Raw genomic sequence first — 14,931 nt, forward strand, 5'->3', positions numbered from 1 at the left:
TTAAAAATATCACTCAGTTTACAAACTACAAACAAGTGCCCTATTTATTATGTCACTCAATAAAATCTCAATCAATATTAAAGGATTAGTGAAAACCATTGACAGGGAGTCGTGTGCACTTACTGTACAGGTCTTGAAGAAGTTGGAGGCATCTTCATGCAGATAAACAGGAAGTGCAAGGAGGACACGTGCCCGTCTCATGTTCACGTCATGCTGGTCCTAAAAGAATAAAAAGAAATATCCATTAACATTGAAGCAAATGCAGAGCAAACACTTCCAATATTTATTTAAGGAACTTTAAGAAATAATAAAATGATACCTTTTCTAGATGTCTATTTATAGTGAGAGTAACATAGTGTTCATGGCATGATCCACTTCAGGTCAAAGACCCAAAGTCATTTTTAAGGCAAGTTACACCTTGGCTTCTTACAGCTGTTTACAAATGATTTGTTATCCGTTTTTGAATTATGCACATTAGAAATTCACCTGGAGGTCATAAATCCTAACCAAGCTGGCCAGTTCCTGTCTGTTTTGGTGGACTTAGTCTCAGAAAAGGGCAGCTTTAAGTTACACAAACATGTAAAAACTGCACAATTTCCTCTGACTGCATCTACTCTACATAAATCCATTTCAGATCTTGACAGATGAGTTTTCATGGTTTCAAATGATGGAATGGTGCTAAAGCAACATCATTTTATTATTGTAATATACTGTCATAAAGACATGACAATATTCCAAAGTGTCTCCACATACATGGCAGTGGAAACACTTTGGAATATTTGCTATGTAGTACTGCAGTATTATATGTAGTACTGCATAGTGCCAAAGTAACAGAACACAACTTGCACCTCCATTCCATTGTGCCACCTTCAGCCTGCAATCTAAATATGTTTAGTTAAATTGTAAATAATTTCAGCTCTATTTAGACCTTTGGCTAGTTAAAATGTGCATAAATGTTTCCATGCTGCCGTATAAATCTAATAATGGTAATAGTTCAGGATGAATGCATTAAATAAGTATAAAACTCACCCACTGACACCTCTTTTCTGGTGAAATGGTGACTTTCTGGTGAACTTTCTGAAGTTCAGTATCTGAAAAAAAGTCCAAAAGAGATTTTTCAATGTTAAAAAATGTTTCAATTATATTCTGATCAAAAAACATTTATTGCACTACACAACCCATTGCATTTTTTGTTTTTTTAAAATAGCTCTAGACAAATAACTGATCAGGAGACAAGTTACCTGGCTGGCCTTGGCGTCTACCTGGAGGTGAAACACTGAACACTCTGTAGTTCGGTACCTGAACACAACACAAGCACGTTGATTAATTTATTTTTACAAAAACCTTTTTTATAACGGAGATCAGTGATTTATAAAAGCTTAAAGCTGCATTCAAAACCCAATGCTTCCATGTAGCAACCAGGCTTAAAACTGTTGGCGGTAGCTCCTCCCACACAACCGTTAGAGGCTTTGAGTGACATTTTTGGACAAATGTCCAGCAGCAAACTTTAGCCACAGACAGAGGCCTTAACGCGAATTTCACACGCGGATCACGTTTAGTGTGATTACAGCATAACAGATCATTTCTACCTCGTAAAAAAAAAAAAAACCTCATCACTGTCGTAACTTACGGGCAGAAATGCATTTTGGGTTTGGCTCGCCATACGTCTGCTATGACAAACTAATCATGTATACATTGCCACATTAAGCTCTAAAACAATCATAACACACATGTTTAAACAACAGTAAACCACATTTACGGTAGTATAAGAGCATTTTTAAAGCATTCATTCAAAATAAACCATGAACGATACTTACCAAATTAAATCAGGGCTGAAGACAAGACGGCACCATCAGCGATGAGGCGGATGAAAAAAAACCCCGAGGTTGGGGCGTCTTGAAGCGGGACGAAATCGCAACGCTTTGCAGAAAAATAAAATGCTCGACTTTCAATTTCAAACGTCGCATACTCGCATTCGGCAAATCCAACATGGCCACCTGAGCTAACGTAGAGAAAACGAAAGACCCTCCCACCAGTACGTGATGACGTCATAACGCTACTTCAGGGATCTTAAACTTTTTGAGTGCTAGATACAAATAAGCTTTAAAATATTTAGCACTGTTAAGTTAAATTTGAAACAATCTTGATAGAGCTTAATACTTTATAGTTGAATCAACTACAAAATGACATTTAAGTTGTGTAACCTTAATAGTTATGAGTCAGTACAAGTGATAGGGTTTAGAGTGTGTTCAAAATGGGAGGTGGCGGCCTCTCGTCCAATCAGAGCACGAGAAATCATCTGCCTTCCGTTTCATTCAAAGTGCCTTCCTTTTCATTCAAAGTGCCTTCCTTTTCATGCAAAGTAACTTCCGTTTCATGCATACTCCTCTCTCACACACACATATAAACTCTTCCTCACACGTTCATATATACTTGTCTTTCACATACATACATTCTTTTTTAAGAGTGACAATGAGAGTGAGAATGTATGTATGTGTAAAGTAATATATATGCATGCGAGAGAGAGAATATATGAATGTGCAAGTGAGAATATATGAATGCGTAAGAGAATATATATGCATGCGAGAGAGAGAATATATGAATGTGCAAGTGAGAATATATGTATGCGAAAGAGAGTATATATGACTGTGAGAGCAAGAATGTATGAATGTGAGAGAGAGAATATATGGATGCGTAAGAGAATATATGTATGCGAAAGAGAGTATATATGACTGTGAGAGCAAGAATGTATGAATGTGAATGGTTCAGAATAAATAATGTCTTATACGGCCCCTCATAGATTTATGATGTCTCTTACCCATGTTGTCTAACATAACGCTTAGGTTCATAAGTATTACTTCACCTCCCACTTTTCTCTGGAACAGAACATTGTTTGCTAGATCTTCTGTTTCAGAAACAAGAAAGAACGGGCTACTACATATAATCTGGTGTTGCCAGTTCAGAGGCTGCAGCCAGGGTCTATTTTAGTTTAGTAAAAGTAGTTTCAGCGTCTGCAGGTCTGCCTTAAGGTTCCTTCTATTTTGCTGTCTGACCATGTCATGTCATGACCATGTAATTGGGAACGTAATTTCTGCTGCAGCCAGCCAGACCTAAAAATGACAACATCTTTGACCTTCATGGGCTCAGGATGAGACGCACAGCTGATCTGTGGGGCAGGAAAAAAGTGAGCCTTTTCTTAAAAGCATTAATGCTCTCTGTGGCTCTCAGGTTCTCTGGAAGACTGTTCCATGAATGGGGGCCATAGTGTTGAAAAGATGCTTCTCGGTAGGTTTTGGTTTTTACAATCGGAATGGTTAACAGACCAGTGCCAGAGGATCTCAGGGTCCGTGAGGGTTCATATCTTACTAAAAGATCTGATAAATAAGAAGGCGCAAGACCGTTAAGACATTTAAAAACAGTTAAAAGTATCTTAAAATCAATCAAATAAATATATCTTGACAAGCTTAAAATGCCAATATAGTATAGGATCCATTATTCAACTGCAGTATTTATGTGGTTATTAATACTATATCCTAATGCTAATATAGTATTAGATTTATAATTAAACTATGATAGTTATGTATTTATTAATATTAAATCCTAATCCAGAGGTCTGTGCTCCTACTTCAACAGACTCCTGCTTGTGTTGACACCGTCAGGTTTCCAGCAGAGCTGCTGCTTAACAGCACAGACTTCCACACTCACATGCACAGCCGTGCACTTCATTCACACAAAACCACATAGCAGAACATACAACACTGCAGAGCCTATACTAGCCTATACGCATTTATTTACAACACCATGGTTAACTTAAAGCGCTCAATCTTCTGATTTTCTTGTGGTCCCTCAACCAAAAGGGACCGGGCAATTTGTTTTTTCGCTCAATCTTCAGATTTCTTGCGAGTTTGGTCTCTCATTATATATTGTTTCTTGAGACTGTCCAATGTGTTTTCGCTCAACCGAACGGTATTTTGCGATTTTTACAAAAGCCTCTCAACTTTGTTCCATTGTTTCTTGAGACTTGCCAATTCGGAATTCGGGGGTCCTTAACTCCCCAGGCTACGAACCCAGTTAACCAGCCTCCTGTCGAAGGACTGTTGGAGTTACCACACTCAAGGACTATTGGTCACTAATTTCTTTTATTCCATAAAATTTAAACTTTTATTCTTAAACTTCACTTCAATTTTATTCTGTATACTTCAACTTCAGTTCTCACAAATAACTTGTCATGACGTCAAAGACGTAGCAGACCCAGTAGCTGAAAACCGGAAACCGGAACCAGGAAGTCTTGGAAATTATTTTATTTACCAAGGATGTTCAGAGTTTCTTGTAGAGCTTGGTAAGTCGATCCTTTGTTGAATGACGCTGACATCCCAGAGGCTGATGGCGGCGAGGCCTGAGCGTGGCACTGAGGACATAACGACACCAGAGTGGAGCGAGGTGTGGGCGCTGAGAACAAGGGGACCAGAAGGAGCGATGCGTGGAGCTCTTGATGAGGAGGAACCAACGTGACCCATAGAATGGAACCTGAAGGTAGGTACAAGGATTGGTAAGTAGAGAGCCAAATAAGAATTTCTTAACTTTGACTAAAAGGCCAGACATCGGAGAGTTTATAACAAACTGGCGATGGATGCTGGGGTGGATCTCCTTATGAAGGCCGGCAGGTGATGAGGTGATGATGGGCAGCTGGTTTCAATTAGCAGAGCAGAGAGAGTTGGGAGGGGGAGGTGAGCTGACAGAGGCACCGTGACAGTCCCCCCCTCCCTAAACGTAAGGTGCATTGATGAACGTGATGACCAGATTGTCCACAATAGATAAAGGTACCTTCTTCCTTACGCCTGCGACGTTCCTCTGGAATGAGCTTAGAGTGGCTGATCTGCATCGTTTCTTCGAGGGGTCGACTGACGTGATAACGAGAGCTGGACGGGGACGGGTCTCAAGTGGTAGTTTGAGAAAAGAGGTTAGTAGTGGTCCTTTTTTCCTGACATGTCCATTCCACCTGGCATTCCCGGAGCCGAACGTCTGACTGCAGGGCCGCGGTGACGAGCTCTTCGAATGTTCTAGCTTCAGGCTGCGAACACAGATGGCCTTTGATATTTTCGTTAAGTGACTGATAGAACACCCCTTTGAGGGCGACGTCCAGCCAACCGGTCTCCACCGCCAGGATGCGAAAATCACTTACTGATCGATTACGTTGTTTGAGTCCCAATAGGCGGCGAGTCGCTTCCTCTGCTTTGCGGGGTTGGTCAAAGACCAGGCGAAACTCCCCGATGAAACGTTCAAATGGAACTTGAAAAATAGGATAAGCAGTTAAATAAGCCTGGGCCCATTGAAGTGCTTTACTTCTGAGAGAGTTCACCACGAGGGTATTTTTTTTTTTTTTTAAACTTGTCCTGTCCAACAACTGGGCAGGCAGATGAGAACTGAGGGCCTCTTGTGTTGGACATATTTTATTTTAACAAGAGGGGTTATTCATCTTCAGACAAACCAAAGGTATGTCTGAATAAACCCCTTTTGTAATTGAGGCCAAACTTTATTAATTTCAATCATGTTTGAAAATCTTTGGTGTTGGACCGGACGGAAAAGGAAAGGAGGGAAGAAGAGAGAGGGATGTTAGAGAGAGGGGGGGTAGGAGGGTGATAATAGCAGGGGGGGATAAAACCATGACGCAGCATAGAGCAGCAAGTTTACTGGTTGTTTATCATTACGGTACGGTTCAAATGCAGTACAAAAAGGGCGGGGCCTGTCCACACACACACTAAAATGTTATAAACACACCTGCTAGCTGCAAAAATGTCCACCTGTCGACATGTACACAAAACAGATAGTGTTCACACACGCATACTTATGCCTTAAAACCAACTAGTGTGAAATATTTCAGTCATTCAGTCATGCAAACTGTTAGTGCAAAGGTGAGCTAACACCTGTGCTCAGGTGAGTGCTTACGTTCTTCTAAAATAGATGGTGGAATGTGAAAAGAAGGAGGGAGAGTGCCCAGCCACCCCCACACCAAGACCCCCGCCGCAGCAGCAGCGGCAGCCGGAACCCCCCAACTCCACATGGCAGGGAACAACCGCCCCCCGGGCGACCACATCCGCCACCCAGGCCAGGGCCAGCAGGACCGCCGCGAGGCCCCCAGAGCCAGAGAGCAGGGAGGCCTGGGGGAAAGAGAGTGCCACCCCAGTCCAACCAGGAGAGCAGCCCCCCCGCCGCGCCAGAAGAGCCCAACGCAGGGCCCCACCCGAGAAGGGTGCCCACAGCCCCAGACGAGCACCCCATCACCACCCAGGAGTTCCGGGCATCCCCCAACCCCAGGTACGAGCCAGGACCCCCCAAGGGAGACCCACTCCGCACTCCAGGCAGCCACCCACCCGGCCCACAGTTGGTCCAGGGAGGAGTAAAGTAGGGGCCAGCCGCCCCCGCCTAGGAGGGGAGCATCCTGGGGAAAAGGGGAGGCCCACAAGGGGTGTTGTAAACATGGCCTGACCAGGGTCGGCCATAGTTGGAAATTTGGCAGAGCCCAGCGCTCAGGGACAAGGACCAGAACCCAGCCCCCAGGGACACGGACACCCCCGGGTGAGGTGTAATGTGAAGGAGAGAGCACAACCGGGCCAAGGAAACTGGCACCCAGTGGACACGGCCGCCGTTGCCAAGGGCCCCGTACCCCCCACCAGGGCAGGGGTAGGGGACAGATGGTCCTAGGTCCCACCTTCCTTGCAAAATGTTTGTGCGTGTATGTGTGTTTGTGAGGGTGTGTGTGTGCATGTGTGTGTGTGTGTGTTTATGTTGGAATGTATATTTTGAGGTGTAAATGGTCTGTGTACTAAGGGGGGTGCAGTTAAAATTGGCGGGTAGGGCACTGAGGGGACATCTCCTGATTACTCACAGTGATGTCCCCTCACCCTCCCCACCAAGGGGCCATAAATGACTAAGGTGCGGTTAAAATTGGCGGGTAGGGTGCTAGGAGGACATCCGCTGCTTGCTGGCAGTGATCTCCAAGCACCCCCCCCCCCCCCCCCCACCAAGGGCCCTACATGTCTAAGGTGCAAATAAAACCAAAACAGGGGGGCCCTCTCCACACGGCAACCATGGGAGGGGGACCACTGCCAAGTAGCTCCCCCCCAAGGCGCATCGCAGGCTAAGACCCCCACCCCCTCACCCTAATATGAGGTTAGATGAGGAAGGGGGTAAGTTGGGGACAGCTGGTAGACTGTCCCACGGTGGTCAAACAGCTGTCCCCCTGCCTCCCCCCAATATAGGGGCCAGGTCCCCCCAGCCCAGGGGCCCCATCCCCGGAGGCACCGACACCCCAGGCCCAGCACCACCCACCCCACACGGAGAGAAAGAAGCCAAAAAGCGCCGCCCCCCGGGGCAAGTCCAGGCCCCCACCCCCAAACGCCGGCCCTAGAAGAGCTGGAAGTTAGGTAATTCTAATCCTCCACAGCTTTTTGCAGATTTTAAAGTTTTTAGACTAATTCTTGCAGGTTTATTGTTCCATAAAAAGCTTGATATGGATGAGTCTAATGTTTTGAACCATTTTATTGGAGGTTGTGTGGGGTAATCTTGCAGTGGTCAGCGAGGTAATACCGTGGAGCCTGCTGAAAGATTAATTGGCATTGCAAAAGGAAACCTCCGCATGAATCTACGTCACCTTGAAATGGTTCTGGTTGTGGTCGGAAATTTTCCTGAGTCCATGTGGCAGTGTATTGGTTTGAATTTCCAATTGCGGGAGGCGAGGAACTAGCGGTAGCATTAGCCGACTGTTGTCCGGTTAGCTCAATCAGGGCTTGGGAAATTCCATCCAGGCGTCGAAACAGATCTTGCTGCGCTGAAGCCATCTGATTGAGCAACTCAGCTTGGCGGCCGAGAGCTAAGCCTTGCTGCGTGACGGCGAGGCGGAGTCCTTCCGGGTCAGCTGGGTCTGGGTGTTGGCCAGTTCGTTCTGTCATGACGTCAAAGACGTAGCAGACCCAGTACCTGAAACCCAGAAGTAAACTCGGAACCAGGAAGTCTTGGAAATGATTTTATTTACCAAGGATGTTCAGAGTTTCTTGTAGAGCTTGGTAAGTGGATCCTTTGTTGAATGACGCTGACGTCCTAGAGGCTGATGGCGGCGAGGCCTAAGCGTGGCGCTGAGGATAGCGTGACCAGAGTGGAGCGAGGTGTGGGCGCTGAGAACAAGGGGACCAGAAGGAGCGATGCGTGGAGCTCTTGATGAGGAGGAACCAACGTGACCCATAGAATGGAACCTGAAGGTAGGTACAAGGATTGGTAAGTAGAGAGCCAAATAAGAATTTCTTAACTTTGACTAAAAGGCCAGACATCGGAGAGTTTATAACAAACTGGCGATGGATGCTGGGGTGGATCTCCTTATGAAGGCCGGCAGGTGATGAGGTGATGATGGGCAGCTGGTTTCAATTAGCAGAGCAGAGAGAGTTGGGAGAGGGAGGTGAGCTGACAGAGGCACCATGACAGAACTCTAGTTTTCCTAAATGCACAATTCTACAATTTACTGAGTTACTCACTTTGTGGACATCAGTCACTTGATTTGGCCACGCCCAAATGCAGAATTTGATTGACAGGTTTCTGCTTACCATTGTAGGGTGCACCCGTGTTGTCTGTCGACTCGTGAGAGACCCTTCATCCAGGCCAAATTTAAAAAAAAAACGTCCTCAACCCCCTGTCCGTACCTCCAAATTGTTCGCCTCCTGTTTGGCCTTCACAGATTCAGATGGTTCAGGACGTCCAAAAAGGAAAAGTGCAGAAATGTAAAGACACACATGAGTCTGCATGAATTTTCAAACCTTTTCCAAAAGGGGGAAGGTGGAGAAACACGACCTGTTAGGCTCTGTGGCTGTCCGCTCTCTCTGTCCTCAAGGCTAATAGGCCTTTTTATTATTCAGTGAGGGAAGATGTAAACATACTAGATAGGTCATCAGAATGGTGTTCTTTTGTCTAGTCTGCATTGCAGGTGTTGTGGTTCCATAAACACTCCAGTACAGAAAGAAAACTGAGACTAAAGTCAAAAACAGGCCTACTGGTAAACTCTGTACATTATTTATTATTTAAGGCAGGAATCAAGCATATTTCTGTAATACAATATACATGCATATATAGAATCCATTAAATGCATAATAACAAGAACATAGGAAATATAATAGAACCCCTGTGCACCTGCTGAGGAGACTGAGGTCTTTTGGTGCAGACAGCTGCTGAGGATCTTTTATGACACTGTGGGGGCCTCAGTGGTCCTTTATGGAGTTGTGTGCTGGGCGGGGGGCAGTGCAGGCAGAGACTTGAAGAGGCTTAACAAACTGGTTAGGAAGGCCGGCTCTGTCCTGGGCTGCACACTAGAGTCCATGGAGGAGGGGGGGGGACAGGAGGATGATGGCTAAGCTGACATCCATCATAGATAACCCCTCCCACCCCCTGCACCAAACTGTAGAGGCGCTGACCAGCTCCTCCAGCACCAGACTGTTACCCCCACAGTGCAAGAAGGAGCTGCTGCAGGTCATTCCCCCCCACAGCCATCAGACTGTACAACACTGTGTTAAGGTGACACACTACGGTCCCAGGGTTTATTGGTGTTTTGTTTATTTCATTCACTTATTTTATTTATTTTTACAAACTGTTGTTGTCGTTGTTTTTCAGTTATTTTTTATTCTTTAACGGTTGCTTTTGCTGTGTATTTTTATGTATTTCTTTTTGTTTAAATTTAATTTACTTTGTCATAGAGTACCTATAATGTTGTTCTGAAGGTCACTTTATCCTCTGGGTACACCAATTCTTTTGCTGTTTATATTTCTGAATGTTTTTTTTGCTGCTGAAGATAAGAGAATTTCCCCATGGTGGGATGAATAAAGTTTATCCAATCCAATCGAATTGAATCGAATCGAATCTAATCTAATCTCCAAATGGTGCATTTGTTCATATGTAGGATCATATGATAAGGCAGGACATTTTGTGCTATGGTTTGTAAAATCTAGGTAGGACAAAGTCAAAATGGGAAACACCTGCGAAGGTGGTAGAGAATGAGAGGGCAAAGATCCTGTGGGACTTCCAGATCCAGACTGACAGGATGGTAATGGAGAACCAACCAGACATTGTAGTGGTGGATAAAGAACAGAGGAAAGCTGTTGTGGTGGATGTGGCAGTGCCAAGCGATGGGAACATCAGGAAGAAGGAACATGAGAAACTGGAGAAATACCAGAGAAGAACTGGAGAAAGCCTGGAAAGTGAAGGTAACAGTGGTGCCTGTGGTAATTGGAGCACTGGGGGCAGTAACCCCCAAGCTGGAGGAGTGGCTGCAACAGATACCTGGAAAGACCTCAGACCTCTCAGTCCAGAAAAGAACAGGAACAGCTAAGATCCTGCAGGACCCTCAAGCTCCCAGGCCTCTGGTAGAGGACCCCAGCTAGGGGGAGAAACCACCCGCAGAGGGGGAGAGGGGTGTTATATATTAAATGAATGTATGTCAGCCCCTCTATATTCTCACAGTACAAATTAAAAAATTTCAGGCAGCAGTCTAAGCAGAGATGCCCAGACTTCCCTCTCCCCTCCCACTTCCTCCAGCTCCCCCATGGAGGAAGATCATTTCAGCCACTTGTATTGAGGACCTGGTTCTTTGTGTCATGACCCATAGCTCATGACCATAGGTGAGTGTTGGAACAAAGATCGACCAGTAAATTGAGAGCTTTGGTTTTTGGCTCAGCTCTCTCTTCACCACAACGGACGGATACAACGACTGCAGAACTACGGACGCTGCTCCGATCCGCCTGTCAATCTCACACTTTGGTCTTCCCTCACTCGTGAACAAGACCCCAAGGTGTTTAACCCTTGTTCTATCTTAGATGAACCCCCCCTTCCATTGAGGTGTTCTCCCTACCATGACAAAGGTGGATAAAGGTGGAAAGATTTCATGTAATCCATGGACACCAGTGAAGATCACAAATCATTGAAGAAAAAAGCTTCAGAGCTCTGTCTAGTGGGTCTAGATGACCCCACTCCCAACGTTAAAGTGCCTAGGATAGCACAATGGGAACACTCCTCCACCTGGGGCAGGGACACTCCACCCACCCAGAGATGGCAGACTACCTTTCTCCGGTCTAGAACTATGGCCTCAGATTTAGCGGCGCTGACCCTCATCCCAGCTGCTTCACACTCTACCACAAACCGCCCCAATGCACGCTGGAGGTCCTGGTTCGATGAAGCCAACAGGACAACATCATCTGAAAAAAGCAGAGAGGAAATCCTGTGGTCCCCAAACCAGACCCCCTCCTTCCCCTGGCTGCACCTAGAAATTCTGTCCATAAAAACTATGAACAGAACTGGTGACAAAGGGCAACCCTGCCAGTGTCTACATGCACTGGGAGCAGGTCTGACTTACTGCCGGCTATGTGAACCAAGCTCTTACTCCGGTCATACTGGACAGCCCTTATTAAGGCCCCCCGGACCCCATACTCCCAGAGGACCCCCCTCCACAGGTTACCACGGGGGACGCGGTCGAACGCCTTCTCCAAATCCACAAAACACATTTAGATGGGAAAAGCGAACTCTCCCAATATCTCCAGCACCCTAAATGGGGTGTAGAGCTGGTCCACTGTTCCACGACCAGAAAGGAAACCGAACTGTTGTTCCTGAATCCGAGGTTGGACTATCGGACGGACCCTTCACTCCAGAACCCTGGCATAGACTTTCCTGTGAGAGTACTCACATGAAAAAATATTATTGCAGAAAAAATGAACACGTTCACGTGTGCTTTGTTTTTAAAATAGTTTTTTCTATTTTCTTCACACTTCTGGTGTCTGTTTTTAATCCAACCGTGTTTTTTCTCCTCAGGTCTGATGCTTTTGTTTTGCTGCAGATCAAACCAAAGTGAGTCACAGTATTAATGATTGATGACAGTTACAAGTTATGGAAAAGACTTGAAGAGATTCACTTTGTAGTTACAAGTTCATAAATTAGTATTCATGTGATTGCTTTCTTTGTTTAAAAACATCACAAACATTCAATATATTTGCAGTTGGTCTGACTGTGAGTCCCAGCAGATCTCAGTTCTTCAGAGGAGAATCAGTGACTCTGAAGTGTGAGGACCACAGCTCTGCAGGATGGACTCTGAGGAGAAACACCAGCAAAGGAACCAGGACTCTGTGTGGATCTGGACAAAGACTACCAGATGACTCTTCCTGTGAGATCAGTTATCTTCTTCCATCGGACAGTGGTGTGTACTGGTGTGAGTCCAGAGGGGGGGGAGCCTCCAGCATCAGCGTGAACATCAGTGTCTCTGGTAAGATCAGACTGTGGAGTTAGTGTTGCTGCAGCTGTGTGCAGATGGATGAAATGCTTTGTCTCTGTGTTGAGGTGGATCAGTGATCCTGCAGAGTCCTGTCCTCCCTGTGATGGAGGGTCATGACCTCACTCTGAGCTGTCAATCACAGACCCCTCCCTCCAAGCCCTCAGCTGCTTTCTATAAAGATGGCTCCCTCATCAGGACTGAGCCTACAGGTCACATGACCCTCCAGCATGTTTCCAGGTCTGATGAAGGTCTCTACAAGTGTCACATCAGCGCTCATGGAGAGTCTCCATCCAGCTGGATCTCTGTCTCAGGTGAGGAGCTGCTTCAGGGACCCCATCAGGTTCTGCAGCCTCTCTGTTCTTCATCATCATCATCATTATTCTCTGTTTCAGAGAAACCCAGAACCACAGCTATGCCTTCCTCCTCCTCTACTCTTCCTCCACCTCCTCCCATCCGTGCATGGTTACCTGCTGTGTGTGTTGGGTCTGTGGTTCTCCTGCTGTCTTTGGTTGTAAAAACGTGGAAATGTCTTCAGAGGAAATCTGAAGGTAAGAAAAAAACATTGTCATCTAAACTTTGATCCTTTTTTCATCTTTTTCTTTACAAAAATTCTCAAATCTTCGTATTTTGTCCCTGAAAAAATCTCTGAATGTCTCAAAGGGCTTTGAGTGTGTTAATGATTCCAGATGTTTTCCTCGTCTGATCCACTGAGGATCTTTGAGAACATCTCTGAAACAGATTTCTACATAGTTTAATGGTTCCTGTTGAAGAACAGGATTAACCAGAACCCCTGGTTACAGACAGAATTGGCGGAAGAAGTGTTCTAGATTTTAGTAAGTAAGTAATCTTTATTTCTATAGCACTTTTCACAGAGAGCGACTCACAAAGTGCTTCACAAAGTAAAAACAATATAAAATCAGTAGCGATACCCAATAAACGCACACAGGCATAGAAATAAACAAACAGGCAAAAGTGAACACAAGTAAAAGTCAGCTAAAAGCTTTCCTAAATAAAAAAGTCTTAACTTGAGCTTTAAAACACTCGACTGAGTCAATCTGCCGCAGAGACAGGGGGAGGTCGTTCCAAAGTCGGGGAGCGACTGCCTGAAAGGCGAGGTCTCCCCTAGATTTAAAATGAGTTTTTAGAACACATAACAGATTTTTTTCAGTGGACCTCAAAGAACAAGCAGGAGTGTAGGGAGTTCAAAGGTCAGAAATATAGTTCGGGGTTTGTCCATTCAAGGTTCTAAAAACTAAAATCAAAATCTTAAAATCTATTCTAAATTTAACAGGAAGCCAATGTAGAGATAAAAGCAGAGGGGGGGCATGAGTGCTTATTGGTTCCAGTTAAAAGCCTTGCAGCAGAGTTCTGGACCAATTGGAGACGTTTAAGAGACTTTTTGTTAAAACAAGTAAAAAGAGAATTACAATAGTCTAAAGGAGAGGAAATAAAAGCATGGATGATCAGCTCAAGGTCAGATCTGGTCAACATTGGCTTCAGTTTAGCCACATTCCTCAGGTGGTAAAAACAGTTTTTGACCAATAGCTTCGAATGAGAGTCTAGAGACATAGCTTTGTCAAACCAGACACCAAGATTCCTGAGACTGGTCTGGACAGAAGAGCTCAGTGAACCAAGGAGTCTGTGATGGAGGGAATTTTGTCATCAGGAGCATTTTAGTAGAAGAAGGTCTGGACCTCTCATCCTCATCATCATCATCATCATCATCATCATCATCATCATCCTCCAGACCCCTGAACAGATGACTGTTAGTTGAGGAATGGACCAATGAGCTCCTGTTCTGGTTCCTCTCAGATGTTCTCCATGTGTAGATGTTCTCTGAGACCACAGAGTGTTGAACAGAGTTACAGAACCTCTCAGCTTCACTTCCTGTTGGTTGTTTGCTGTTGCAGAAGAACCTCCTCCTGAAGACGTCACTTACAGCACCGTCAGCATTTTACACGGTTCTCCACGACCATCCAGCAGAGGTAGGTTTTCCTCCTTGAGGATCAGATTCTTTGGTCTGAACCTGAAGTTCTGATGAACCACCAGCTTCTGTCACTCAGAGGATTCCAGATATAAGCAGTGATGAAAGTCAGGCAAGGAAAAAATCCCTGAACTTTTTTTTAGCGATATGGCGCGCGCGGAGAAAAAGTTTTGAAAAATACATGGTCTTAGATGCATTCTGGGAGCTAGTTATTCACTTCTTAATCAAGAAACTAAGACTAATTGGAGCATCATGATTTGTCATTCAAACCCCTAGTTTGATTTACCATAAAGGACTTGCTGGTCTTTGGATAATTTGGATAATTGCAAAAAGTAACACAATCCTACAATCTAAGCTTTTCCTTAAAGCTGCAAAAGATACAATTGCTAAAATATAGTAACATCAAAGCCCCAAATGGCAAAAAGAACACCAGTAACTATGATATTCTATGAAAATACCTCAGTTATTTGAATGATTTCTGCTTTAGAAATGACAGATGCACAACATCCACTTGCACTGTTTTCTCAAACTATAATTACATCAAAATATGGGATCTATTTAAACTTTCTTTCTATAACATAAATAATATATCAATTCTTAAACAAAAATACTTAGTAATCTGAGCAAAACTGAACTAAATCATGGTAATTAG

The 14,931-nt window shown here is 44.7% G+C and overlaps 1 protein-coding gene and 2 long non-coding RNA genes across 4 annotated transcripts in view; 1 reads left to right on the top strand and 2 right to left on the bottom strand.

The window, feature by feature from the left end:
• The window catches only part of LOC144987117 (Fc receptor-like B), a 29,537-nt gene that overhangs the window by 7,676 nt on the left and 6,930 nt on the right, over window positions 1-14,931 (top strand). The window contains exons 2-6 of one of the 2 annotated variants that reach the window (XM_078936072.1): window positions 11,839-11,874; window positions 12,023-12,286; window positions 12,361-12,606; window positions 12,688-12,843; window positions 14,206-14,280. In XM_078936072.1, the coding sequence (XP_078792198.1) occupies window positions 11,839-11,874; window positions 12,023-12,286; window positions 12,361-12,606; window positions 12,688-12,843; window positions 14,206-14,280 (777 nt within the window). The remainder of the gene's footprint in view (window positions 1-11,838; window positions 11,875-12,022; window positions 12,287-12,360; window positions 12,607-12,687; window positions 12,844-14,205; window positions 14,281-14,931) is intronic. The other variant, XM_078936073.1, reaches the window with a different exon arrangement.
• Window positions 340-2,807, bottom strand: LOC144987077 (uncharacterized). Its single transcript, XR_013650940.1, has 3 exons — window positions 1,818-2,807; window positions 1,242-1,299; window positions 340-1,091 (listed from the first exon to the last, which is right to left on the bottom strand). It is a non-coding gene; the product is annotated as an uncharacterized LOC144987077 (long non-coding RNA).
• LOC144987078 (uncharacterized) lies at window positions 4,123-6,272 on the bottom strand. The gene is made up of 2 exons (XR_013650941.1): window positions 4,622-6,272; window positions 4,123-4,527 (listed from the first exon to the last, which is right to left on the bottom strand). It is a non-coding gene; the product is annotated as an uncharacterized LOC144987078 (long non-coding RNA).

The sequence above is a fragment of the Oryzias latipes genome, chromosome 18 (assembly GCF_053564925.1).
Source record: "Oryzias latipes strain Hd-rR chromosome 18, Olatipes_Hd-rR_3.1".
Taxonomy (NCBI): domain Eukaryota; kingdom Metazoa; phylum Chordata; class Actinopteri; order Beloniformes; family Adrianichthyidae; genus Oryzias; species Oryzias latipes.